This window comes from Chelonoidis abingdonii, chromosome 13 (genome assembly GCF_003597395.2).
Source record: "Chelonoidis abingdonii isolate Lonesome George chromosome 13, CheloAbing_2.0, whole genome shotgun sequence".
Classification (NCBI taxonomy): domain Eukaryota; kingdom Metazoa; phylum Chordata; order Testudines; family Testudinidae; genus Chelonoidis; species Chelonoidis abingdonii.
Genome location: NC_133781.1, coordinates 4,364,495 through 4,385,896, shown reverse-complemented (window position 1 = coordinate 4,385,896; position 21,402 = coordinate 4,364,495). Strand labels below are relative to the sequence as shown.

The following is a 21,402-nucleotide window of genomic DNA, read 5'->3' as shown; positions in this document are numbered from 1 at the left end:
TGTGTGCCTGCCTCCTGGACTCCCTGTCTCAGTAGTCAGGGTACTCACCAGAAGCACTTGTATAGATTCAGAATGAGGTGCATCATGAAGATATCCCATTGTATTTTGGGAAGCTTTGGTATGGCAGTGTATGCTGGGTACCAAACAGGTCAGACAGGGGTGGTTGTGGCCATGGGATCCAACTTCTTATAATGTGTTGTTAACTATCCACTAATTTTATATGTATAGCACATTACTTCGCGGAGCAGTCCGGCAGCTGAGGAGTTAACACCCCCACCCCCACCGCCGCGCAATGCTACTCTGCCCATCCGGGAGATCCGAGGCTGAACTTCCCGGGTCACAAGCTGCTGCCGACTCTGTTAAGATCCGGGACCCCGAGCTGAGCTGCTGCTGCTCCCCAGCGGGGTGTGTGCGGGGAGAGCCCTTCCCTAGCGCCCCTCTGCGCCCAGCCGGGGGGACTCTCTCTGGGGGCTGGAACCATCCCTGGGGCAGCCCCGGGCTCTGCCGACACCAGCCCCTGAGCCGGAGCCTGCAGGTGAGGGGCGAGACCCGGGGGGAAGGGCTGGGGCCGGGGCCGGGGCCGGGGCCGGGGCCGGCACAATGGTACCATCTGCTGCTTTGCTGTTCTTGCAAACTGAGGCTGCTCAGTCCTATCTGCTGGTGCCCCGGTGTAACGACGCAAACAGATCCCGTTCTCGATTCCCTACTTTGGCTGCACTGAACATGTCCAGTAACCTTCGCTGTTGCTGCTGCCCTCTCTCTGCCCTCACTTCTACTTAAGATTTGCTGTCTGGTCTTGTGGGGGTTAAAAGCATTATGGGGGCAAATCACAGAGGGGATCTGTCAGGGTCTGAGCAGGGGGCAAAAATTTACTGGCCAGGGGGGATCAAGCTGCTGTAGGTAGCGGCAGGAGAGGGGCTGAAGGGGAAAAATCGGGGGTGGGAGCCAGGGTTAAGCCTGGGGGGCGAGGGGAGGGAAGGAGACGATAAATTTGATGCCTGCTAAAGCCACGATCAAGAGCACGGTGAGGCGCAGGAGGTTCATTAAGGGGGCAAATCGCAGGGGGAAGCTGTCGGGGCCTGAGCAGGGGCAGAAATTTATTGGCCAGGGGGGATCAAGCTGCTGTAGGTAGCAGTAGGAGAGGGGCTGAAGGGGAAAAATCGGGCAGGTATATATATGCTAGCAAGCAAGCTAGAGATAACGAGGTTTAGCCTCAATCCGGGAGGGTGAGCCCTGTTCTAGCAGTAGAGGTGTGAAAACCAAGGAGGAGAAACTGGTTCTGTGTAATTGGCAAGCCATTCACAGTCTTTGTTTAGTTTCAGAGCTGATGGTGTCAAATTTGCAGATGAACTGAAAGCTCAGCAGTTTCTCTTTGAAGTCTGGTCCTGAAGTTTTTTTTGCTGCAGGATGCCACCTTAAGGTCTGCTATAGTGTGGCCAGGGAGGTTGAAGTGCTCTCCTACAGGTTTTTGTATATTGCCATTTCTGATATCTGATTGTGTCCATTTATCCTTTTCCGTAATGACTGTCCAGTTTGGCGATGTACATAGCAGAGGGGCATTGCTGGCATATGATGGCGTATATTACATTGGTGGACATGCAGGTGAATGACCAGTGATGGTGTGGCTGATCTGGTTAGGTCAATCAGCTGGTGAGATATGTGGGCAGAGTTGGCATCGAGGTTTGTTGGATGGATTGGTTCCTGAAACTAGAGTTACTATGGTACGGTGTGCAGTTGCTGGTGAGAATACGTTCAGGTGGCAGGTTGTCTGTGGGCAAGGATTGGCCTGCCACCCAAGACCTGTGAAGTGTGGGATCATTGTCCAGATGGGTTGTAGATCCCTGATGATGCGTTGGAGGGTTTTAAGCTGGTGGCTGTATGTGATGGCCAGTGGATCCTGTTGCTTCTTTCTTGGGTTGTCTTGCAATAGGAGGCTTCTGGTACACGTCTGGCTCTGTTGATCTGTTTCCTAATTTCCTCGTGCGGGTATTGTAGTTTTGAGAATGCTTGGTGGAGATTTTGTAGGTGTTGATCTCTGTCTGAGGTGTCCCTGAGATGAGCCACCTGCTACGCTCGCTAATCTGGGGTTGTGGGGGGTGCAGAGGCTGTTTTTGTTCTGCTCCCAGGACGCTGCATGTCAGCCCCGGAGCAGGGGGCAGGTTCCTGGGGCTGGGTCTTAAAAGCACAGGCAGCCCAATCCCTAGACTCAAAGCTTAGACACCGCAGCTCCTCTCTATCCTATACAAGGGCTGTGGGGCTGTTACTGCTCCAGCCAGGAGACTGAATGCGGTGAAATATTGTACAGACGCACCCTCCCTCCCTCAAACTCTTGCTGCTCACATTTTGACTATGTAAGAGTCTTCTATCAGTTTCTATGTCTATATGAAATCACTGCAGCTCCTTTCTCTTATATAGCGTGCTGAGTTGCTAACTCCCTCCCAGAGCCCACATGTCTGCATCCCCTCCTGTACCCCAATCCCCTGCCCCAGGTCAGAGCCTGTACCCTTCACTCAAACTCCCCATAGCTTGCAACCCTCCTGCCCCCCAACTCCATTCCAGAGCCTGCACACCAAAAAGGGCCAGATTAACCTTTTGTGGGCACAGCGTTAAACATATTTGTGGGCCCCCATGGGGAAAATGGGGACATGGGGCAGGGGGGCAGAGTCCTCGGAGCGAGGGGCTGGCTGGGGCAACGGGAGATGGGTCTTGGTACTGCAGAGACAGCCCCACTCCACCCAGCCCAGTACAAGGGCACTGTTTACAAACCAGGAGCTGCCAGACACACACTTTCCAGCCCGGGCCTGTGCTGCCATCATGCTTCTTCCCCTTGGGGGCAGGCCCATGCTGCACCATGCTATGCCCCTGCCCAGCACCCCTCTGACTCCCTATGCCCAGTGCCACACCACCCAGAGACCCCCACAAACCACCTGCCCAGCACTCCTCTGACTCCCTACGCCCAGGGCTGGCTCTAGCAATTTTGCTGCCCCAAGCACGGCGGCACGCCGCAGGGGGTGCTCTGCCGCTCACCGGTCCCGCAGCTCCGGTGGACCTCCTGCAGGCGTTTCTGCGGATGGTCAGCTGGTCCCGCGGCTCTGGTGGACCTGCTGCAGGCATTTCTGCAGAGGGTCGGATGGTCCTGCGGCTCTGGTGTAGCTGCCGCAGGCGTGTCTGCGGGAGGTCCACTGGAGCCGCGGGAGCAGCAGACCGTCCACAGCCACGCCTGCGGCAGCTCCACCACAGCCGCCTGCCGCCCTCCCAGCAACCGGCAGAGCGCCCCCCGTGGCGTGCCACCCCAAGCACGCGCTTGGCACACTGTGGCCTGGAGCTGGCCCTGCCTACGCCCAGTGCCACACCACTCAGAGACCCCCATAAACCCCCATGCCCAATGCCCTCCCAGAGCACTCTCCCACCCACTCAGAACCCCTACACAGATCCCCTCGCTGTCCAGTGCTCCCCTAGCTGAAGACCCCTTACAGCCTTCCTACAACTGCACAGTGCTCTGCACCGCCCCACCCAGGGCCCCCCCATAGATCCCCTCACTGCCCAGTGCCCCCCACTGCCACAAGTGCACAGCACCCCATGTAGACCCTGCACACTTCCCAGCGCCCCAACACACACAGATCTCCCCACCCCCTACTGCTCAGCACCCCCCCAGACCCACTAGAGACCTACTCTCCCACACCATAACCCCCAGCCACAATAGCCGGCCCTGATGGGAGGTGACTGTGTCTGCCAGGCTGAGCTGGCAGGGCACCCAGAGCTGGTCCTGGGGCAGGATAACTCCAGCCCCTTGGGAGTGGTGCAATCAGCCAGGCTGGAGCACAGCCTACCCGGGCCAAGCTCCCTCAGGACCCAGCTGAGCCTCCCCCACCCCCATCCCCTGTGACTGGCTGAGACTGGCCCAGCCTCTGCACCAGTCCCAGGTGGCTCTTCCCCTGGGAAGGCAGATGGGGCCCCACAGGTCTCAGGCAGTGGAGACAGCTCAGAGCTGGAGCACTACTGGGAAGCGGGGCAGATTCCTGAGACGTGACTCCTGAGATCCCACCTAGCCAACCCACACTCATTGGCCCTGTGGCCAGGAGCCCTGCTGAGCCTGTATGGTGGCCCCCAGCTGCTGGGTGATGAGCCCTCTACTGCAGTGGCATAGCCAGGTTCTAACATCAGGGGAGCAAACCCATAAAAAGAGGCACCACCCAACATATCAAATTACTAATTACATACTTTTAAATTCGTTATACATATTTATTTTGTACTGAAAATAAAAACACAAGAATGATCCAGCCACAGAAGGGTTTGCACAGCCGGCATTTTGCAGGAGAACTTTAGATTATACTTAGATATACTTTCAATTCTAGAAAGTAAACGACAGAATACAGTAGTTTATAATTGTCACAGGCTTAAAAAAAATACTGGCCATTTTTTCCAGTTAGTAATTTCATTTTAAAATCAATCAATGAAATGCACTTTATTTATAATAGATCATAATACTAAAGTCACCAAAAAGGCATAACAAATATAAGTTTTATGAGAATTGGTGAGCAAAGATCTCATAGCTCTTCGGGGTTGGACAAAGCAGTAATTTCCCTTAAAGTAGCTTTATTCATGGATTTTTTTAAAAACAGAAGACATCTCTACGACACAGGTTGGCAGTCTAACATTTTTGAAACACTGAGTACTGAAAGTTAGACTGTTTAACCAATTTAAGACACAAACACACACACCTCTCTCTCTCTCTCTTCCTGCTTTCCTATCACCAGTTCTGTTACTACAGGAATGAAATATAGACATCTTTTAAAAAGGACAGTTACGTATTCCGTAACTAGTGTTCTTCGAGATGTGTTGCTCCAGTCTATTCCACAGTAGGTGTGCATGCTCGCCACGTGCACTGGTGCCGGAAGTTTTTGGAGCACTGCTGCGACCCCTGGAGTGGCGCCTCTATAGCACGCTATAAGGGGAACTGCGCACTCCCCCCACCCTCAGTTCCTTCATGCCAGACAACTCCGACAGAGGGGAAGGAGGATGGGATGTGGACTAGACAAGAGCAACACATCACGAAGAATACCAGTTACGGAACAGGTAACTGTCCTTTCTTCTTCGAGTGACTGCTCCTGTGTATTCCACAGTAGGTGACTCCAAGCTATATCTGATGTAGGTGGGTAGGAGTTTAAGGGTTATCAGGACGGAGTACCATCCTACCAAACCCAATGTCATCCTGTGCTTGGGAGACGATCGCATAGCACGAGGAAAAAGTGTGGACGGATGACCACGAGGTAGCCCGGCATATGTCCTGGATAGGGACGTGGGCAACATAGGCGGCCGACGAGGCTTGCACTCTCGTAGAATGCACCTTCACTATAGGCGGTGAGGGAACCCCTGCCAAGTCGTAACACGTGCGTATATGCAAGGTGATCCAGCAGGAAATGCGCTGGATGGAAACTGGTTGCCCCCTAATCCGCTTGGCCGATGCAACGAATAGTTGCAAGGACTTCCTGAACAGGCTGGTTCGGTCCAAGTAGAAGGCCAGCACTCTATGTATGCCTAGCGTGTGTAGGCGGCATTCCTCGTTGGAGGAATGGGGCTTAGGACAGAGTACCGGTAGGAAAATGTCCCAATCCATATGGAAGGCGGAGACCACCTTCGGGGAAAAAAGCGGGGTGTGGGCGAAGCTGGACCTTATCTTTGTGGAAAATCATACACGGGGGTTCCGAGGTCAAGGCCCTAAGCTCCAAGACTTGACGGGCTGAGGTGATAGCCACCAAGAATACCACTTTCTAGGATAAGTGGGACCAGCAACACGTGGCCAAGGGTTCAAAGGGAGGACCCGTGAGGCGGGATAACACTAGGTTCAGATCCCATTGTGGGATCGGGGCTCTGGCGTACAGGAATGCACAATCTAGGCCCTTTAAAAAACAGGAGGTCATCTGGTGGGAGAACACCGATTGACCTTACGCCGGAGGGTAGAAGGCTGAAATGGCCACTAAATGAACCCTGACGGAGGCAGGAGTTAGCCCTTGGGTTCTAAGGGACAGGAGGTAATCGAGAATAAGCTGTAGGGATGCGGATGACTGAGAGGTGCCCCATTCCCCTGCCCACCTGGAGAACCTAGACCATTTGGCAAGGTACGTCCGCCGTGTGGATGGCTTTCTGCTCTCCAGCAGGATTCGTCGCACATCCTCCGAACCTCTTCCCTCCTCTTAGTTTAACCATGGAAAAGCCATGCTGTCAGGTGGAGCGTGGCCAGGTTGGGATGGAGAAGGCATCCCCTGTCCTGGGAGAGGAGGTCCGGACGAAGCAGCAGCCTTCACGGGAAGGCCACTAAAAGCTGCAGAAGGGTCCCGTACCAATGTTGATGGGCCCAATCCAGGGCTATGAGGATAACCCTCGACCTGTCTGCCCTTACTTTCTGCAGAACCTTGTTGGGGAAGGGTGGAAAGGCATAGAACAGTTGTTCTGACCACCGGAGGAGAAGTGCATCTGAGATCTCCTCCCTTTCTGCCCCTGCCCTGGAGCAGAACTGGGGGCAGCGCCTGTTCTGGGCGGTAGCGAAGAGGTTGACCTGGGGAGCTCCCCACTCTTGGAAGAGCTAATGGGTGACCTCCCTGTGGAGTGACCACTCGTATTGGTGGGAAAACACCCTGCTGAGGTGATCGGCTCACACATTGCATGCTCCGGGTAGGTGGAAGGCCCGTAGGGAGATATCATGGGCTATACAAAACTCCCAGGGGTCCAGGGCTTCTTGGCACAGGGCCGAGGAGCGCATGTCCCGCTGCCTGTTGATGTAATACATCATGGACGTGTTGTCCGTGAGGACTCTGACTGCCTATCCATGAAGATGGAAACTGAACGCTATGCATGCCAGGCATACTGCCCTGAGCTCCCTGACGTTTATGTGCAGAGACAATTCCAAGCTCTACCACCTACCTTGGGTATGAATGTCCCCTATATGGGCTCCCCAGCCTAGGTCCGAGGCATCCAACACCAAATCTACTGAGAGAGGAGTGTCCCAGAAGGGGATCCCGTTTAGCATATTGCTCAGGAGGGACCACCATTGCAGCGCGGCCACCACGTTGGGTGGCATCGTGACTACCTTGTCCAGGCTGTCCCTGGACTGGGAATACTGGGAGGCCAACCAGAGTTGGAAGGGCCTCATTCTGCATGCTGCCATGTGACCCAGGAGTTGAAGGCACACCCTTGTCGTCGTCATGGGGAAGGTCGTGACTGAGGCTACGAGATTTTTGAGTGTCTTGAATCTGTCCCAGGGAAGAGAGGCTGTGGCCTCTACGGAGTCTAGCAGAGCCCCTATGAAGTGTATGTGCTGGGCCGGTACCAACGTGGACTTGGCCTCATTCACCACAAGGCCCAGACTCGCACACGTGGACAGCAGGAATTGCGTGTGGGCCTGCACCTAGGACTGAGAGCTGCCCTTGAGGAGCCAATCATCCAGATAAGGGAAAATATGAATGTGGAGATACGCATCCTGGAGGTCCAGGGATGCAAACCAATCCCCTGGCTCTAAGGAGGGGATGATGGAGGTCAGGGATGCCATGCGGAACTTGTAGTGGACCATAAACCTGTTAAGGTTCCGCAGGTCGAGGATGGGCCGGAGCCTACCTTTTACCTTTAGGATCAGGAAGTACCGGGAGTAAAATCGCTTGCCCTGATATTCTGCTGGTACACTCTCCACCGCACCCAGGTTGAGAAGGCACACCACCTCTTGGTTTAGGAGGGCGGCATGTTCCTGGTCCCTAAGGTCCTCCCGGGGCGGAGGGTGGCAGAGGGGGGTTGAGGTGAACTGCAACGTGTATCCCCTGGAAATCATGCTGAGGACCCACTGGTCCAACGTTATACGGGACCACTGCACTCGGAACACAGATAAACAGTTGCAGAACACAAACTTTATTAACTGGGAGGCATCCGTGGCAACAGGCCCGGTGGGAGCCTGCAAAGAGTCAAAACCGCGTCTTCCCCTGCCTCTTGCCCTTCGAGGGGCCTGGTCACGGGGCTGAGCAGGACTGACTCTGAGACCTGCGTCTCTGCTCCCTCGGTCGCTTAGGAGGGGGCTCATATCTACCCCTAGTGAGGGAAGTGGAGGTCTGCGGCCTAAGTTTAGCCTTTGCTGGAGGGACATATAGGACCAGAGTTTGCAGGGTGGTACAGGAGTCTTTCATCCCATGCAAGCGAACATTGGTTTGGTCTGCAAACAGTGCTTTCCCCTCGAAGGGAAGGTCCTGCATCAGAGACTGAGACTCTGCAGATAGACCAGACAGGAGAAGCCATGATGCCCTTCGCATGGATACGGCAGACGCCATAGAACGGGCTACCGTGTCCGCCACGTCCGAGGCGGCTTGGAGGGCTGCTTTCGCCGCTGCTGCCCCTTCCTCCACCAGAGCCCCAAACTCTTTTTTGTCCCGCTCTGGAAGAAGAGTAGAACTTCAGTAGAGACCCCCACAAGTTAAAATCAACAGGGCTTGGTGTTTGGCCACCCAAAGTTGAAAGCTCGCAGAAGAATATACTTTCCTGCCAAAAGAATCAAGTCTCTTGGTGTCTTTGTCCTTGGGGGTGGGTGCAGGCTGGCCGTGGCGTTCCCGATGGTTGACTGACTCCACCACCAGGGAGTTAGGTGCTGGGTGGGAGTACAGGTACTCATGTCCCTTAGCCGAAACAAAGTCATTTTTTTCTGCTTTCTTGGAGATGGGCACCAAGGAAGCTGGGATCTGCCACAGGGCAGTCGATATGTTGGCCACATCTTGGTGAAGGGGAAAGGCCACATGGCCTGGTGCCGAGGAGGACAGAACATTGGAAACGGTGTCCGATGGCTCCTCCATCTCCTCAGCTTGGAGTTAGAGATTCGAGGCTACCCTTTTGAGGAGCTCCTGGTGAGCTTTAAAGTCCTCTTGTACAACAGAAAGAGGTGCCGCTATGGTCTCCTCCGGTTCCAGCAAAGGGGCTGGTCCAGCTACCAGGGCGTCAGGAGGTGCCTCTGGTTCAACTCCCAAGACCGCGTCCGGGCCCAGTGCCGCTGGCTCAGTGCCCGTTGACTTCTGACTCTGTCTAGAGTGTACACTGAATGGGTCTGGGATGCCCCGGCTACTGAGCAGGGTCTTACCTGGGCAGGCAATTGCGGCCACAGTGCCCATTGATACCATTAGCCCTGCCACAGTGCCCCTTGCCACTGACTGGCTTTGGTGCCGAGCAGTGCAGGCTGCTCTTGGGGCCTGGAGCAGCTTGGGGACGGGCGGCTGGGTGCCAAGGTTGCCATTGACCACACGGTGCTGTAGGAGCGACGGGAGCATCTACGGTCATGCCAGTGCCGACCTTGAAATCTGGACCTCGACGACAATGAGGAGCAGTACTCGACTGAAGTGCAGCTCTCATAGTTGTCCCGGCGATCGTAGCTTCGACGCTTCGGTGCCGGTAACGCCCAAGAAGAGCTCCGTCTATGGTGTCTAGCAGAGCGGGCACTCAAGCCCGAGCGTCCATGATGATGGCGTCGGGATCTGCTCCTGTAGTTCCTATCCGAAGAGGAGCGTCTGTCATAACTAGATAGGTAAGGTAAGGGTTAAGTTTCTTTTACCTGGAAAGGGTAACCAAACACCTGACCTGGGGACCAATCAGAGAACTGGATTGTTTAAAGTCAGGGGCGGGAATTTGTATACTCTGTGTCTTTTTTGTTTTCTCGGCTGTGAGTAAACAAGGTTTCCTCCTAACTCCATCTTATCTTAAAGTTTCTTCTAAACATCTGTAAGTACCCAGGGAACGCAAAGTAATTCGGCTATGATGATCTTTGTGGTGTATTTACCTGTATGTTGATTTGTTGGACTGGTTTAATTGGGCTATCTTTAAATCAGACTGTTTTTTCATATCTTCTTATAAGCAAGAGCCTGTATTGAGTTTCTTAATGCAAGATTATTGTTTTATATTTTCTTTCTATTTTTATATAAACTTTTTCTTTTAAAACGTGTGGAAGTTTCTTTTCCTAGGGAGGCAAAGGGAAGGGAAAAGCCAGGCTGTGAGCTATTTTCCTATTGCTTTCAGGGAAGGAGCAGGCTACGGGGCAAGAGACAAAGAATCATCTCTGTTCTCTTGTGGTTGAAGTTTTTTTCCTGTTACTGCTACGAGAGCAGACACGGGGGAAGGCAAAGCCAAGCTGGTGGCATTTTGCATCTCAATTGTCCTGAGGGTAGAGAACGCTTATCGCTTGGGAAGTAGAGAAACCGGTTTCTGTGCAAGGCGGGGAAGGAGGGGAGAAGGGATTTTTTCCCCTGCTTTTAGCATCCAAGGGATTTGGAATCTGGAGGTCCCACCCAGGGAGGGTTGGGGACACCAGAGAGAGGAAAGGGGGAGGTCAGGCCCCCTAAAGTAAATTACCTACCTGACCTGGTGGCAGCCCAAATACCCAAGCTGGTAGTGAGCTTGGGGGAGTTTCAGGTAAGCCCCCAGACTTTTGGACGCAAAAGTCCAGGTTTGGGACAGGACCAGATTGTGGACGCTAAAGTTCAGGTCTGGGACTGGGAGGCTGAATTACCACAGCGTCGACACCGCTTGTCTTGGTGCCTGTGCTCCCGATGGGGAGCGGAGGTTCTTTGAGGCTGCCATGCAAGCGAGTCAGCCAGTCTGATCGGAGTGAAGGACTGACGCGAGCTATGTGAGGACCTCGGCGAACGGGGTGCACAGTCCTCGGAGCACGGGCTGTCTCTTGTCAGGGAGGGCTGGTGTGCTCCCAACAGCGGCTTCCCTCAGGACCAGGGGCCCATCTCGGGCGGTGCACCCGGCACTGGGAAGGAAAGGATGTCACACGCGGCCTGTGCAGCCTCTGGCGTCAATGGCATTCTCACGGCGGTAGAGGCATGCGCAGACGGGACCGGACTACTCTGCTCGGCACGAGTCGGAGGTCTGGGTCCTGCGGGGGATCATGGGCTGCTCAGCTTGGGTCCGGACTCACCCCTGTCCTTTTGTCGGCACTGCTCTGTCCTCCCTTGCTTCTTAGCAGGTGAGCAGTGCCGACTGATGGAGGGCGTCTTGCTCTGCACCGAGGATGAGGCACCTGGTGCCAAGTCCAATCGGCATGCCGGTGCCGGGGCCAACGCAGATTCCATCAGCAGGGCCTGGAGTTGGATATCTCTCTCACATTTCATTTGAGGATTGAACGACCGACAGATCTTACAGCGATCAGTTACGTGAGTCTCACGCAAGCAGCGAAGACACTGAGTGTGCGGGTCGCTTCTTGGCATAGAACTGCAACAGGAGTCGCACGACTTGAAGCCTGGGTTAAGGGGCATGCTCCGCACCAGCAACAAACTAAAGAAGTTATCCAACTAAGGAGAAGATGAGTACTACTAAGGCTACTAGAAGGGCTACAGCGAGGCTGGAGCACAAAGTTCCGACTACATTCACTGGTGGCAAGAAGGAACTGAGGGTGGGGGGAGTGCGCAGCTCCCCTTATAGCGCGCTATAGAGGCACCACTCCTGTGGTCACAGCAGTGCTCCCCCACTACGGGTACCGCTAAGGGAAAAACTTCCAGCACCAGTGCACATGGCGAGCACGCACACCTACTGTGGAATACACAGGAGCAATCATTCAAAGAAGAATAGCTAGTCCCACATTGTTCTTCAAACCTCAGATCATTGAAGTGCAGCTTTGCATTTGAGATCCTATGTGACTGTAGTACATTTTGCACTGCCTGCATCTACACTGACATCAGGAGAGGAGAAGAGGACAAGACTGTCCCTAGCATATATGATTTAAAAAAAAGGCGAGACACACCCACCCACTATCAATGCAACCAGAAGTGAGAACAGTAGCTGGGGCCAAGAGCGAAGATGCAATGAAACCCTTCTGTACCCACACACGTATTCATACATAAAAAAGTGAAAGAGCGTGCCTCAATCATCCAATAGATCAATTTGGCATGTTAGCCATGAGGAAGCAGATCATGAGTGTTTTCGACCACAAACCCCATCCCTCCCGATTTGCAACCATCCCTGGACCAGTGACAGGTGCAAAGGCAGCCAAGTCATTGGAAATAAGCAAGGAGGAAGCCAGTGGAAACAATGAAAGGGGCCTCTCTGGTTATCACCTTGGGTTCAGGGACGTGCTTCGTACCCCCAAACCTTACCTCCCTTTTCACATATTCACACACAAAAAAAGTGAAAGAGTGCACCTCAATCATCCAGTAGATCAGTTTGGCATATTAGCCAGGAGGAAGCAGATCGTGAGTGTTTTCGAACACAAACCCTGTCCCTCCTGATTCACAACCCCATGGACCAGGTGGCAGCAAGTCCTGAGCAGGAGCCCAAATGGTAACGTTGCGTGGCAGAAACTGCACCTAGTTGCTCAATGTGTTGTCACACCGGCTCCCACCCTGAACAACGCACTCCCGGGTCTCGAGGGGGCAAATCAGAGGGAGGGACAGTGTCTGTGCAAGGGGGAAACTGACTGCATGGAGGGCAGGGGGTGTCACACAGCTGGGGGCAGGGCCAGGAGAGGGGCCAAGGGGCAAAATCCAGGCAGGGGCTAGGCAGCAGGGTTAAGAACAGGATACAGGCACTGCCAGCCGGGATAGAGGGGAAAACCTGCAGTAGGGAGTGGCAGAGAGGATAGAAATGACCCCAGACGGGGAAGTCATCTGCAGTCTTTGCAAAAATAGAGTGTGGGGGCAGAGGGGCTGCCCTCTCCGCTCCCTTCCGCAGCTCAGGACCCATTTTCTACAGGGCTACCCAGAGGATTCAGGAGGCCCCGGGGCAAAGCAATTTCGGGGGCCTCTTCCATTAAAAAAAGAGTTGGAATACTATATTCTCATGAGGGCCCCTGCGCGGCCTGGGGCATGGGGCAAATTGCCCCAGTTGCTCCCCCTGGGCAGCCCTGACTTTCTAGGGCTGAGTTCTTGAAGGCACAGGGCAGCCCAATGCATAGGCCAGGCAGATCTTCCCTAAATAACATGGTGTATTGAGCTGCCAAAAGAGACTTGGTTTAGGGACATATTTTACATACAGCTCCTCTCTTCCCCACCCTAAAAAAAAAAAAGGTAATTGTCAGACATGTTTTTAGGGTTTGAAAGAGTCTCTTATCAGTTTCTGTGTCTGCATAAAACCCTGTGGCAGTTCACAAAATGCCCTATCTGCTGTTCTCATTGCCTGAATTGCTCTGCCTTTTTCTTGTGATCCATGGAACATAGTTGCATTCTTTTAAGTCATTTTCTTTTTAAACTGTTCTTTTGCTCACTCTGAGGCCTTGGCTACCCTTGTGCATTATAGCACAATAAGGCTTCCAAGAGCTCTCTACCTCACTCCCCATCCACACTGGCAAGGCACATAGAGCGCTCTGACTGCGCGGCTGGAGCGCCCCTGGTACTCCATCTCCCCGAGAGGAATAACACTTGTTGTGCTCTTGCTGGAGCGTCACCAGTGTGGACACCTAATGTGCTCTGATTGGCCTCCGGAAGTGTCCCACAAAGCCTGTTCTAGCCCCTCTGGTCATCACTTTTGAACTCTGCTGCCCTGTCCTCAGGTGACCAAGTGTCAGATCTGCCCTTTAACTTCCCTAGGAATTTTGAAAATCCCCTTCCTGTTTGCCCAGCCAGGCGTGGAGTGCTCTCAGCGCATCTTTCCAAGTGGCCATTTCTCCATGCGCCAGGCGATCTCCAGTATGGGGCAATGGCGAGGTGCTGGACCTCATCAGTGTTTGTTGGGGGGAAGCTGTGCAGTCCCAGCTGTGTGCCAGCCATAGGAATTATGATACCTTCAGGCACATATCAAGGGCCATGATGGACAAGGGCTATGATGGATACGGGCCAGGGACGTGGTGCACTGTCGGGTTAAAGTAAAGGAGCTGTGGAATGCCTACCACAAAGCCTGAGAGGCAAATGGCTGCTCCTGTGCTGCCCCCACGACCTGCAAATTCTACAAAGAGATGGACGTGATACTTGGGGGCAATCCCACCTCTACTGCAACGACCACCATGGACACTTCCGAGCCTAGCACAGCAAGGGAGGAGGAGGAAGAGGAGGAGGAAAGAGTGAATGATGGTGCTGAGGCGGGGAAGAGACACCCTGGAATCCCTAGATGCATGCAGCCAGGAGCTCTTCTCGAGCCAGGAGCAAGGCAGCCAGTCATGGCGTCCGGTGCTTGGGGAAGGACAAACAACAGAGGTTCCTAGTAAGCAGCTTTCTTTTCGGGAAGGAAGTTTTTAGGTACGGGTTCTTTGGGTGAGGAGTGGGGACCATTGCTGCACACGGGCAAACTGCGTATGGGCCAGGACGGAAGCCGCATTGTAGAAGAAGACCCTCTCTTGCTTCTCCGGTCACCCTCGGCAGTGAGATATCTTCCAGGACGAACTCCTGTGGAGAATGTTGGGACAGTGTTCAGTGTAGGTGCCCCCTGCAGCTGTTGGCTCTCCCTAAGGCACAGAAACCCAGAGGACTCTACAGCCATGAAGCAATCAGTCCCCATGGACCCTGTGCTTACTCACCGTTTCTGGGGCTCCTGTGGGTTATGTGTGCTCGCTTTGGGACAGGCAAAGTATGGTTTTTGTGATTGCCCTTCTTAAATACAGGGGAATCATTGCTCTGTCTGGTGTGTACAATGCTGCCTCTGTTAAGTGTTGCATTTTGTCTGTATAGGTGCAACCTTGAGATCTCAGCCGTCATTCTTATCACCAGCCGACAGACTGAGAAGACTCAGGAAGAGGCCACGTGAAAGCAAAGAAGACATGCTGCATGAAGAATTGAAAGACACAGAAGTGGAGGGAGAACGAAAGGAGGATCCACCAGGAAAACGTGACGCACTGGCAGCAAAGCACAGAACAGCTGATTAGCATAATGGAGTGTCAAGCAGACTCTATCCAGGCGCTTGTCGCCATGCAGGTGGAACACTAATGCGCTCACCTCCCTCCCCCCCCTCGCAGCCCTTGTCCCAAAATTCTTCCCCTTATGCCCCCATGTCCCCTCCAACTCATTTCCCCCAACATCTGGGTTCTTACCACCCCCAGCTGCCTCCTACACCCGTAGCTTCACCATCCACTGTGCCTGCAAGGGGGGGCCAAGATACCAGCGAAAGAATGACACTCAGCCTGAAGATAATAACCAAGAAGGACTTAGACTCCTGTTGTGCGGGGAGTCCCTGAGGCGCACGAACGGGCTGCAGGGGACTCTGGCCTTTTGGGACAGCTGGCCAGGCATCACTCCACCAAGGGGAGTCCTCTACGATGCTATATCCCCTGGTCTTATCTCAGGGTTATATGGGGTCAACAGCTGGCTACATTCATTACATTCATAAATTGTACACATTATATAAACTGACTTGTTTACAGACAAAAAATATGCTGAACTGTACTAAACCATATCTTGGCAGGGTCTATCAGGCAAAGTTCACTGAATTGGGTGCATCTTCCTCTCACATTCAGTCATGTACTCAGTCTGACACTTAGCTCCTTGCCAATCTTCCTCAACCTTCCCCCTACACCCACCCACAAAAACTACAACCCTTATCCACTGCACTCAACCCCCCTCAACATACCTTATAGCCATCCTGAAGTGCAGCACTCAGTGCACAGCACTCCAGACAGGATTAGAGAGTATGAAATCAGGACATACTCAAGCCTATGAGTGAACTAGTACCCACCCCACCCCCATGCCCTTTTGGTATTTCTGTTACTTTGCTTTTTTTTTTTCTTCAATAAATGAATTTTCCTTCAATAAATGGAGTTTTTTACTTTGAAAACATATTTTATTAGTGCATAAAGCAAAATATACCTTTGCCCAGGAAAGCAACAAGCACTGCAAGTCAGTGTCAAACACAGTCACTGCACTTAACTCCCATGCAGAGCAGCAGACATTACTGGTGGCTTTCAGCCTCAAATTGCTCCCTCAAGGCATCCCTAATCCTTGCAGCCCCATGCTGGGCCCATCTAATAGCCCTGCTCTCTGGCTGTGCAAATTCAGCCTCCAGGGTTTGAACCTCCGAGGCCCATGCCTGAGTGAAGCTTTCACCCTTCCCTTCACAAATATTATGGAGGGTACAGCACGGGGATATAACCGTGGGGATGCTGTCTCCGGCCAAGTCTAGCTTCCCATAAAGAGAGCACCAGTGGCCCTTCAAACGGCCAAAAGAATACTCCACAGTCATTCGGCACAGGCTCAGCCTGTAGTTGAACCATTCCTGACTGCTGTCCAGGCTCCCTGTGTAGGGTTTCATGAGCCACGGCATTAAAGGGTAAACGGGGTCTCCAAGGATCACAATGGGCATTTTGACTTCCCCTACAGTGATCCTCTGGTCTGGGAAAAAGGTCCCGGCTTGCAGCTTCTTGAACAGGACAGTGTTCCAAAAGATGCGTGCATCATGCACCCTTCCGGGCCAGCCTGTGTTAACGTCAGTGACGTGACCACGGTGATCCACAAGCACCTGGAGAACCATGGAGAAATACCCCTTTCGGTTAACGTACTCGGAGGCTAGGTGGGCTGGTGCCAGAATAGGAATATGCATCCCATCTATCACCCCTCCACAGTTAGGGAAACCCGTTTGTTCAAAGCCAGCCACAATGTCATGCATGTTACCCGAAGTCATGGTTCTTCTGACCAGGATGCAATTAATGGCCCTGCAAACTTGCATCAACACAATTCCAACCATTGACTTTCCCACTTCAAACTGGTTAGCGACCGATAAGTAGCTGTCTGGAGTTGCCAGCTTCCAGACTGCAATAGCCACCCGCTTCTCCACTGGCAGGGCAGCTCTCAATCTCGTGACTGCGCCCTAGGGTGGGGGCGAGTTCAGCACACAGTCCCATGAAAGTGGCTTTTCTCATCCAAAAGTTCTGCAGCCACTGCTCGTCATCCCAGACTTGCAGAACGATGTGATCCCACCACTCAGTGCTTGTTTCCTAAGCCCAAAAGCAGCGTTCCACGGTGGAGAGCATGTCTGTGAATGAGACAAGCAATTTCATGTTGTATGTGTTACACAACTCAATATCATCTTTGGATTCCTCACTGTCACTTTGGATCTTAAGCAGTAACTCAACTGCCAAACGAGATGTGCTGGCAAAACTCGTCAGCATGTTCCAAGCAGTTCGGGAAGACAACCCTGCACAGAAACCGTTGAAAGATGGCACCAAATGTGGACAGAAACACAGGGATTACTGGGATGTGAACCAATGCATCATGGGGCATTGGGACAGGATCCAGAATGCCCCACACCCCCTTCCCACAAGCTGCAGTGCCAGAATGGGAGGAAGTACTCTGTGGGATAGCTGCCCATAATGCGCCACTCCAAATGCCACTTCAAGTGCCTCGCAAGCCACGCCAGTGCGTTTGCAGTGGTCATTGTGGACAGAATGGAGCATTTTCCCTGATGCACTCTCCGAAGGCTGGTTTAACCCAAAGTGCTCTATATCTGCAAGTGTAGCCATGGCCTGAGCACTTCATAATGTACCTGCATTAACATTCTGCAGGTGGATGTCATTGTGCATCACTGTGCATATTTTTAATAGCAAATAATCACTGAAAATATTAATTCGCTAGTGGCTTAAGCAATCCGATCTCAGTGTTTCTAGTATAACATTTCCCATTTGCCTTGCAACATTTTAATTTTAGAATTTTCTGGGGGGAGATTTTCTCTTTTTTTTAATACACACGTTTATTCTTTGGGATCATATGTCTTCAAGGCTTTCTGATTTCCTGGGTTGGTGTCAAAACTCTTTCATTTCTTTGATCTACCAATGGAGACTGCCTTTGTCAACTGTTATTTTGTCTTTTTATCCAACACTCTAGTGCTTCGTCTACACTTGTCTGTAGAATTTGGTTGCCAAATATTCCCTAAAGGCCATGTTTTTAAACCCTCCTACATCACAGTGCCCTAGAGCCTGGGCTACATCCGAAGCCCAGACATCTACACAGGAGTTAAACAGCCTTGCAGCCTGAGCCCCATGAGCCCAATTTGGCCGGCATAGTCCAGCCATGGGCGTCTAGTTGCAGTGTAGACCTACAGAAAGGGGGTATAAGCACAGCTCCCAGAATTAGGGGATAGCTGTTTTGGGGTGTGCGTATGTTGGGAGTATGGTCAGAACGTACTACACAACAGCTCTTCTGTCTTTGGGGCTCATGCGGGCTGTGGAAAGCAAAGTGTAAGTTAGAATAGCATTAAGGCTGCTCTAACTTACATCAAAAGTCAAGTAGGACTTTGCATATAAGGAGTGTAATAATGAGCCATACCCAGCTCCCTGATGTGCCATCTAGCATGGTGGGAAAACTGAAACTGAGGTCAACTAAATAGCCAGAAACACAGTGAAAATTAATCTGAGGTTTCTGCATACTCCGCCAAGAGCCACAAAGAGGGTGTGATTTAAACATCTATTTAACGGTTGGCAATGTGATGCTGGAAACAGCGCAGAGGGCAGCAGGTCTGTGTGGGATGGGGTAACTTGGGGCTGACATGAGGGGCCAGTCAGCAGGGGATATATGCCAGGGCTCATGGGAGCTCTAACCCTGGCGATAGGGCAGATGGCAAGGGAGGTTGAAGTAGGGGAACAAGTGACTGAACTTGTGAGATTGTGCTGGGGCAGCACGTACTGAGTGAGGGATTCTTGCTGTTTCAGCAGCCAGTGACTTTCAAGGAGGTGCCTGTGTATTTTTCTGGGGCAGTGGGCTCTGCTGGAACCCAGTCAGAAAGCCTTCTACAGGGACGTCATGCAAGAGAATTCTGAGACTGTGACCTTGCTGGGTAAGGATTCCTGTCTTTTCACGTACTGCAAGCTGGGGTCTTGAAGCATCTGGGTTGGGTTGTGTTAAAGGGTGTTTCCTGGCCTCTTAGATTTCAGAGGGAGCCACCTCTATCATCCCATGTGTGAGAGACCGTCCCCTCTGCACCTCTCTCATGGGACCAGAGATTCAGGGACATAATGATGGTGCTGCTCTTCCCATCAGTAAGGCTCCCAAGTGGGAGAAACTCCCTGTTCCCAGTCCCTCCTTCCCAGGGCAGGTTCCATCCCGTGGGGCCTGTGACCCCTCTGCCAACTCAGAGATGGACTTGTGTCTCATGAGTCAGCTCTGCCTAAGTCCCCCAAGGGCCAGGTTTTCAAGGGTATTTAGACATCTAACTATGCAGATAGCTGCCTCATGGGATTTTCCAAAGCATATGTAGATAGGTGCCTCTTTGCTACTGAAAATCCCACGAGAAGCCTGTCTGCATCTTTAAGCACCTAAAGACTTTTAAAAATCTGGCTCCAAGTTCCCTGTCGGTGCAGATCCCTAAACTCACTTTAGTGACTCAGCATCTGGGCCACACGTGCTGCCTTTCCCAGGGGGCTCTGGAACCATTTCCTTTGTTGTTCGTTTTAAATGTTCCTACAGCAAAGAAAGGGGTTAAAATCCTGGCATAGCCTCCCTAGCAACCACTCAGTAAACAGAGGGTAGGTTTGATTCCACTTGCTTTCTGTCCCCTGAGCAGGATTTCCTATTTCCAAACTCAGCATCACCTCCTGGCCAGAGCAAGGGGAAGAGCTGTGGGTCCTGGCTGTCCAGGACTCTGAGGAAAGGGAGGTCCTAGGAGTGGTTCAACCAACTCAGGAACCATCAGTGAAGGAAGCAAAAATCTGAGATTCCCACAAAAGGTCCATGAGCTCCACCAGTTCTGCCTCTTCTCACCCAGGTCAGGATTATCCCAGCAGGGGTTGTATTTTCATGGCAAACATCACTCATCATAGCTTCCCACCCACCCTAATAGCTGGTAGTCTCTCCCTCTCTCTCAGCGTGCAGATGTGATGTGGAAGAGAATTGGTCGCCTCCTTTCTCCTCTCAGGTATTCAGCTCCTAAATCAGCTCCTCTATAGTTTGTTCCTCCCTTTCTTGTTCCCCTTTCAGAGGTCCCCATTCCCCCCAACAAAGGGACTGACTCCTGTCTGGATTCTCTCTGTGTCCCAGCAGGTGATGGGGCAGTGAGCAAGAATGAGGAAGAGAATCTGCAGCAGGAAGGTGCCGAGCGAGTGGAACCGCCCAGGATGTTATTGCAACATCCTGAAGGGAACGTTTCCCAAAGCCCAGAGCAGGGGACTGACAGGTGGAATCTGCGCCGGTCCCTTAGGCAGAAAGGAAAACAGCCAGTGGAGAAAGAGCTCAGAGAAACCATCCACCAGGAAATCCCCACTGGAGAGACGTCGAACACATGTGGTGAGTGTGGGAAGAACTTCCGGTGGAGATCAGCCCTTATTGATCACCAGAGAATCCACACAGGAGAGAGGCCCTATCAATGTGATGAATGTGGGAGAAGCTTCAGCAGGAGTTCGAACCTCGCTACTCATCAGAGATTGCACACGGGAGAGCGACCTTACAAATGCTCTGACTGCGGGAAAGACTTTAATCACAGCTCCAATCTTTCTGCACATCAAAGAACCCACACGGGAGACCTGCCTTACAAGTGTCCCGAGTGTGGGAAAAGCTACAGCGTGAGCTCCTACCTCCTGAGACATCAGAAAATCCACACGGGAGAGAGACCCTATAAGTGTGATGAGTGTGAAAAGAGTTTCGGCCAGAGCTCAACCCTTGTTATCCACAAGAGAGTGCACACAGCAGAGAAGCCCTATAAATGCCTTGAGTGTTGGAAATGTTTCAGGAACAACTCTGACCTTATTAGACACCAGAGAACCCACACGGGAGAAAGACCTTATAAATGCAGCAAGTGTGGGAAAAGTTTCAATGAGAGCTCGCATCTCACCAGGCATCAGAAAACCCACACAGGGGAGAAATCCTGTAAATGCCTCGAGTGCAATAAATGTTTCAAGAACAGCTCCAGGCTCATTAGACACCAGAGAACCCACATAGAGGAGAAATCCTATAAATGTCTTGACTGCGAGAAAAGCTTCAGTCGGAGCTCAAACCTCATTGTCCATCAGAGATCCCACATGGAGCAAAAGCCCTACAAGTGCCTGGACTGTGCTAAAACCTTCAGCTGCAGCTCACAGCTGATCAGGCACCAGAGGATCCACACAGGAGAGAAACCCTATAAATGCCCCAACTGCAGGAAAAGCTTCACCGTGAGCTCACAACTGACTTCCCACCAGAGACTCCACACTGGAGAGAAGCCCTATGGATGCCCCGAGTGCGGGAAAAGCTTCCGTCACAGCTCAGGACTTGTGTCACATCAACGGAAACACAAGAAGGAGGGCTGCCCTGTGACTGTCCCTATTGTGGTAACAGCCCAGACTTTATTGCATATTGCAGTGGTGCCCATGCAAAGCAGCAGTGCTTAGATCCCACGCAGGAGAAAGACACCATACATCTGTAGAATGGGTTGAAACTTTCCCATGAAAACTATTTTTGATGGAAAATTGTGGGGGTTGATTTGACCCATTTTTGTGAACAGTGTCAAGTGTCTGCTTTCTAGGGGGAAAAAAATTGGTGGGTGTTTTGGGGGGGGGGG

The 21,402-nt window shown here is 52.4% G+C and overlaps 3 protein-coding genes across 4 annotated transcripts in view; 2 read left to right on the top strand and 1 right to left on the bottom strand.

Moving 5' to 3' along the window:
* Positions 1-21,375, top strand: part of LOC116837182 (uncharacterized) — a 233,574-nt gene extending 212,199 nt beyond the window's left edge. The window contains 1 exon segment of the mRNA XM_075072051.1: positions 20,187-21,375. Coding sequence (XP_074928152.1) covers positions 20,187-21,232 — 1,046 coding nt within the window. The 3' untranslated portion in view covers positions 21,233-21,375.
* The window catches only part of LOC116825937 (uncharacterized), a 244,807-nt gene that overhangs the window by 74,801 nt on the left and 148,604 nt on the right, over positions 1-21,402 (bottom strand). The window lies entirely within an intron of this gene.
* LOC116825935 (uncharacterized) overlaps positions 1-21,402 on the top strand; it is a 299,602-nt gene that overhangs the window by 217,754 nt on the left and 60,446 nt on the right. The gene's annotated exons all lie outside the window — the stretch shown is intronic.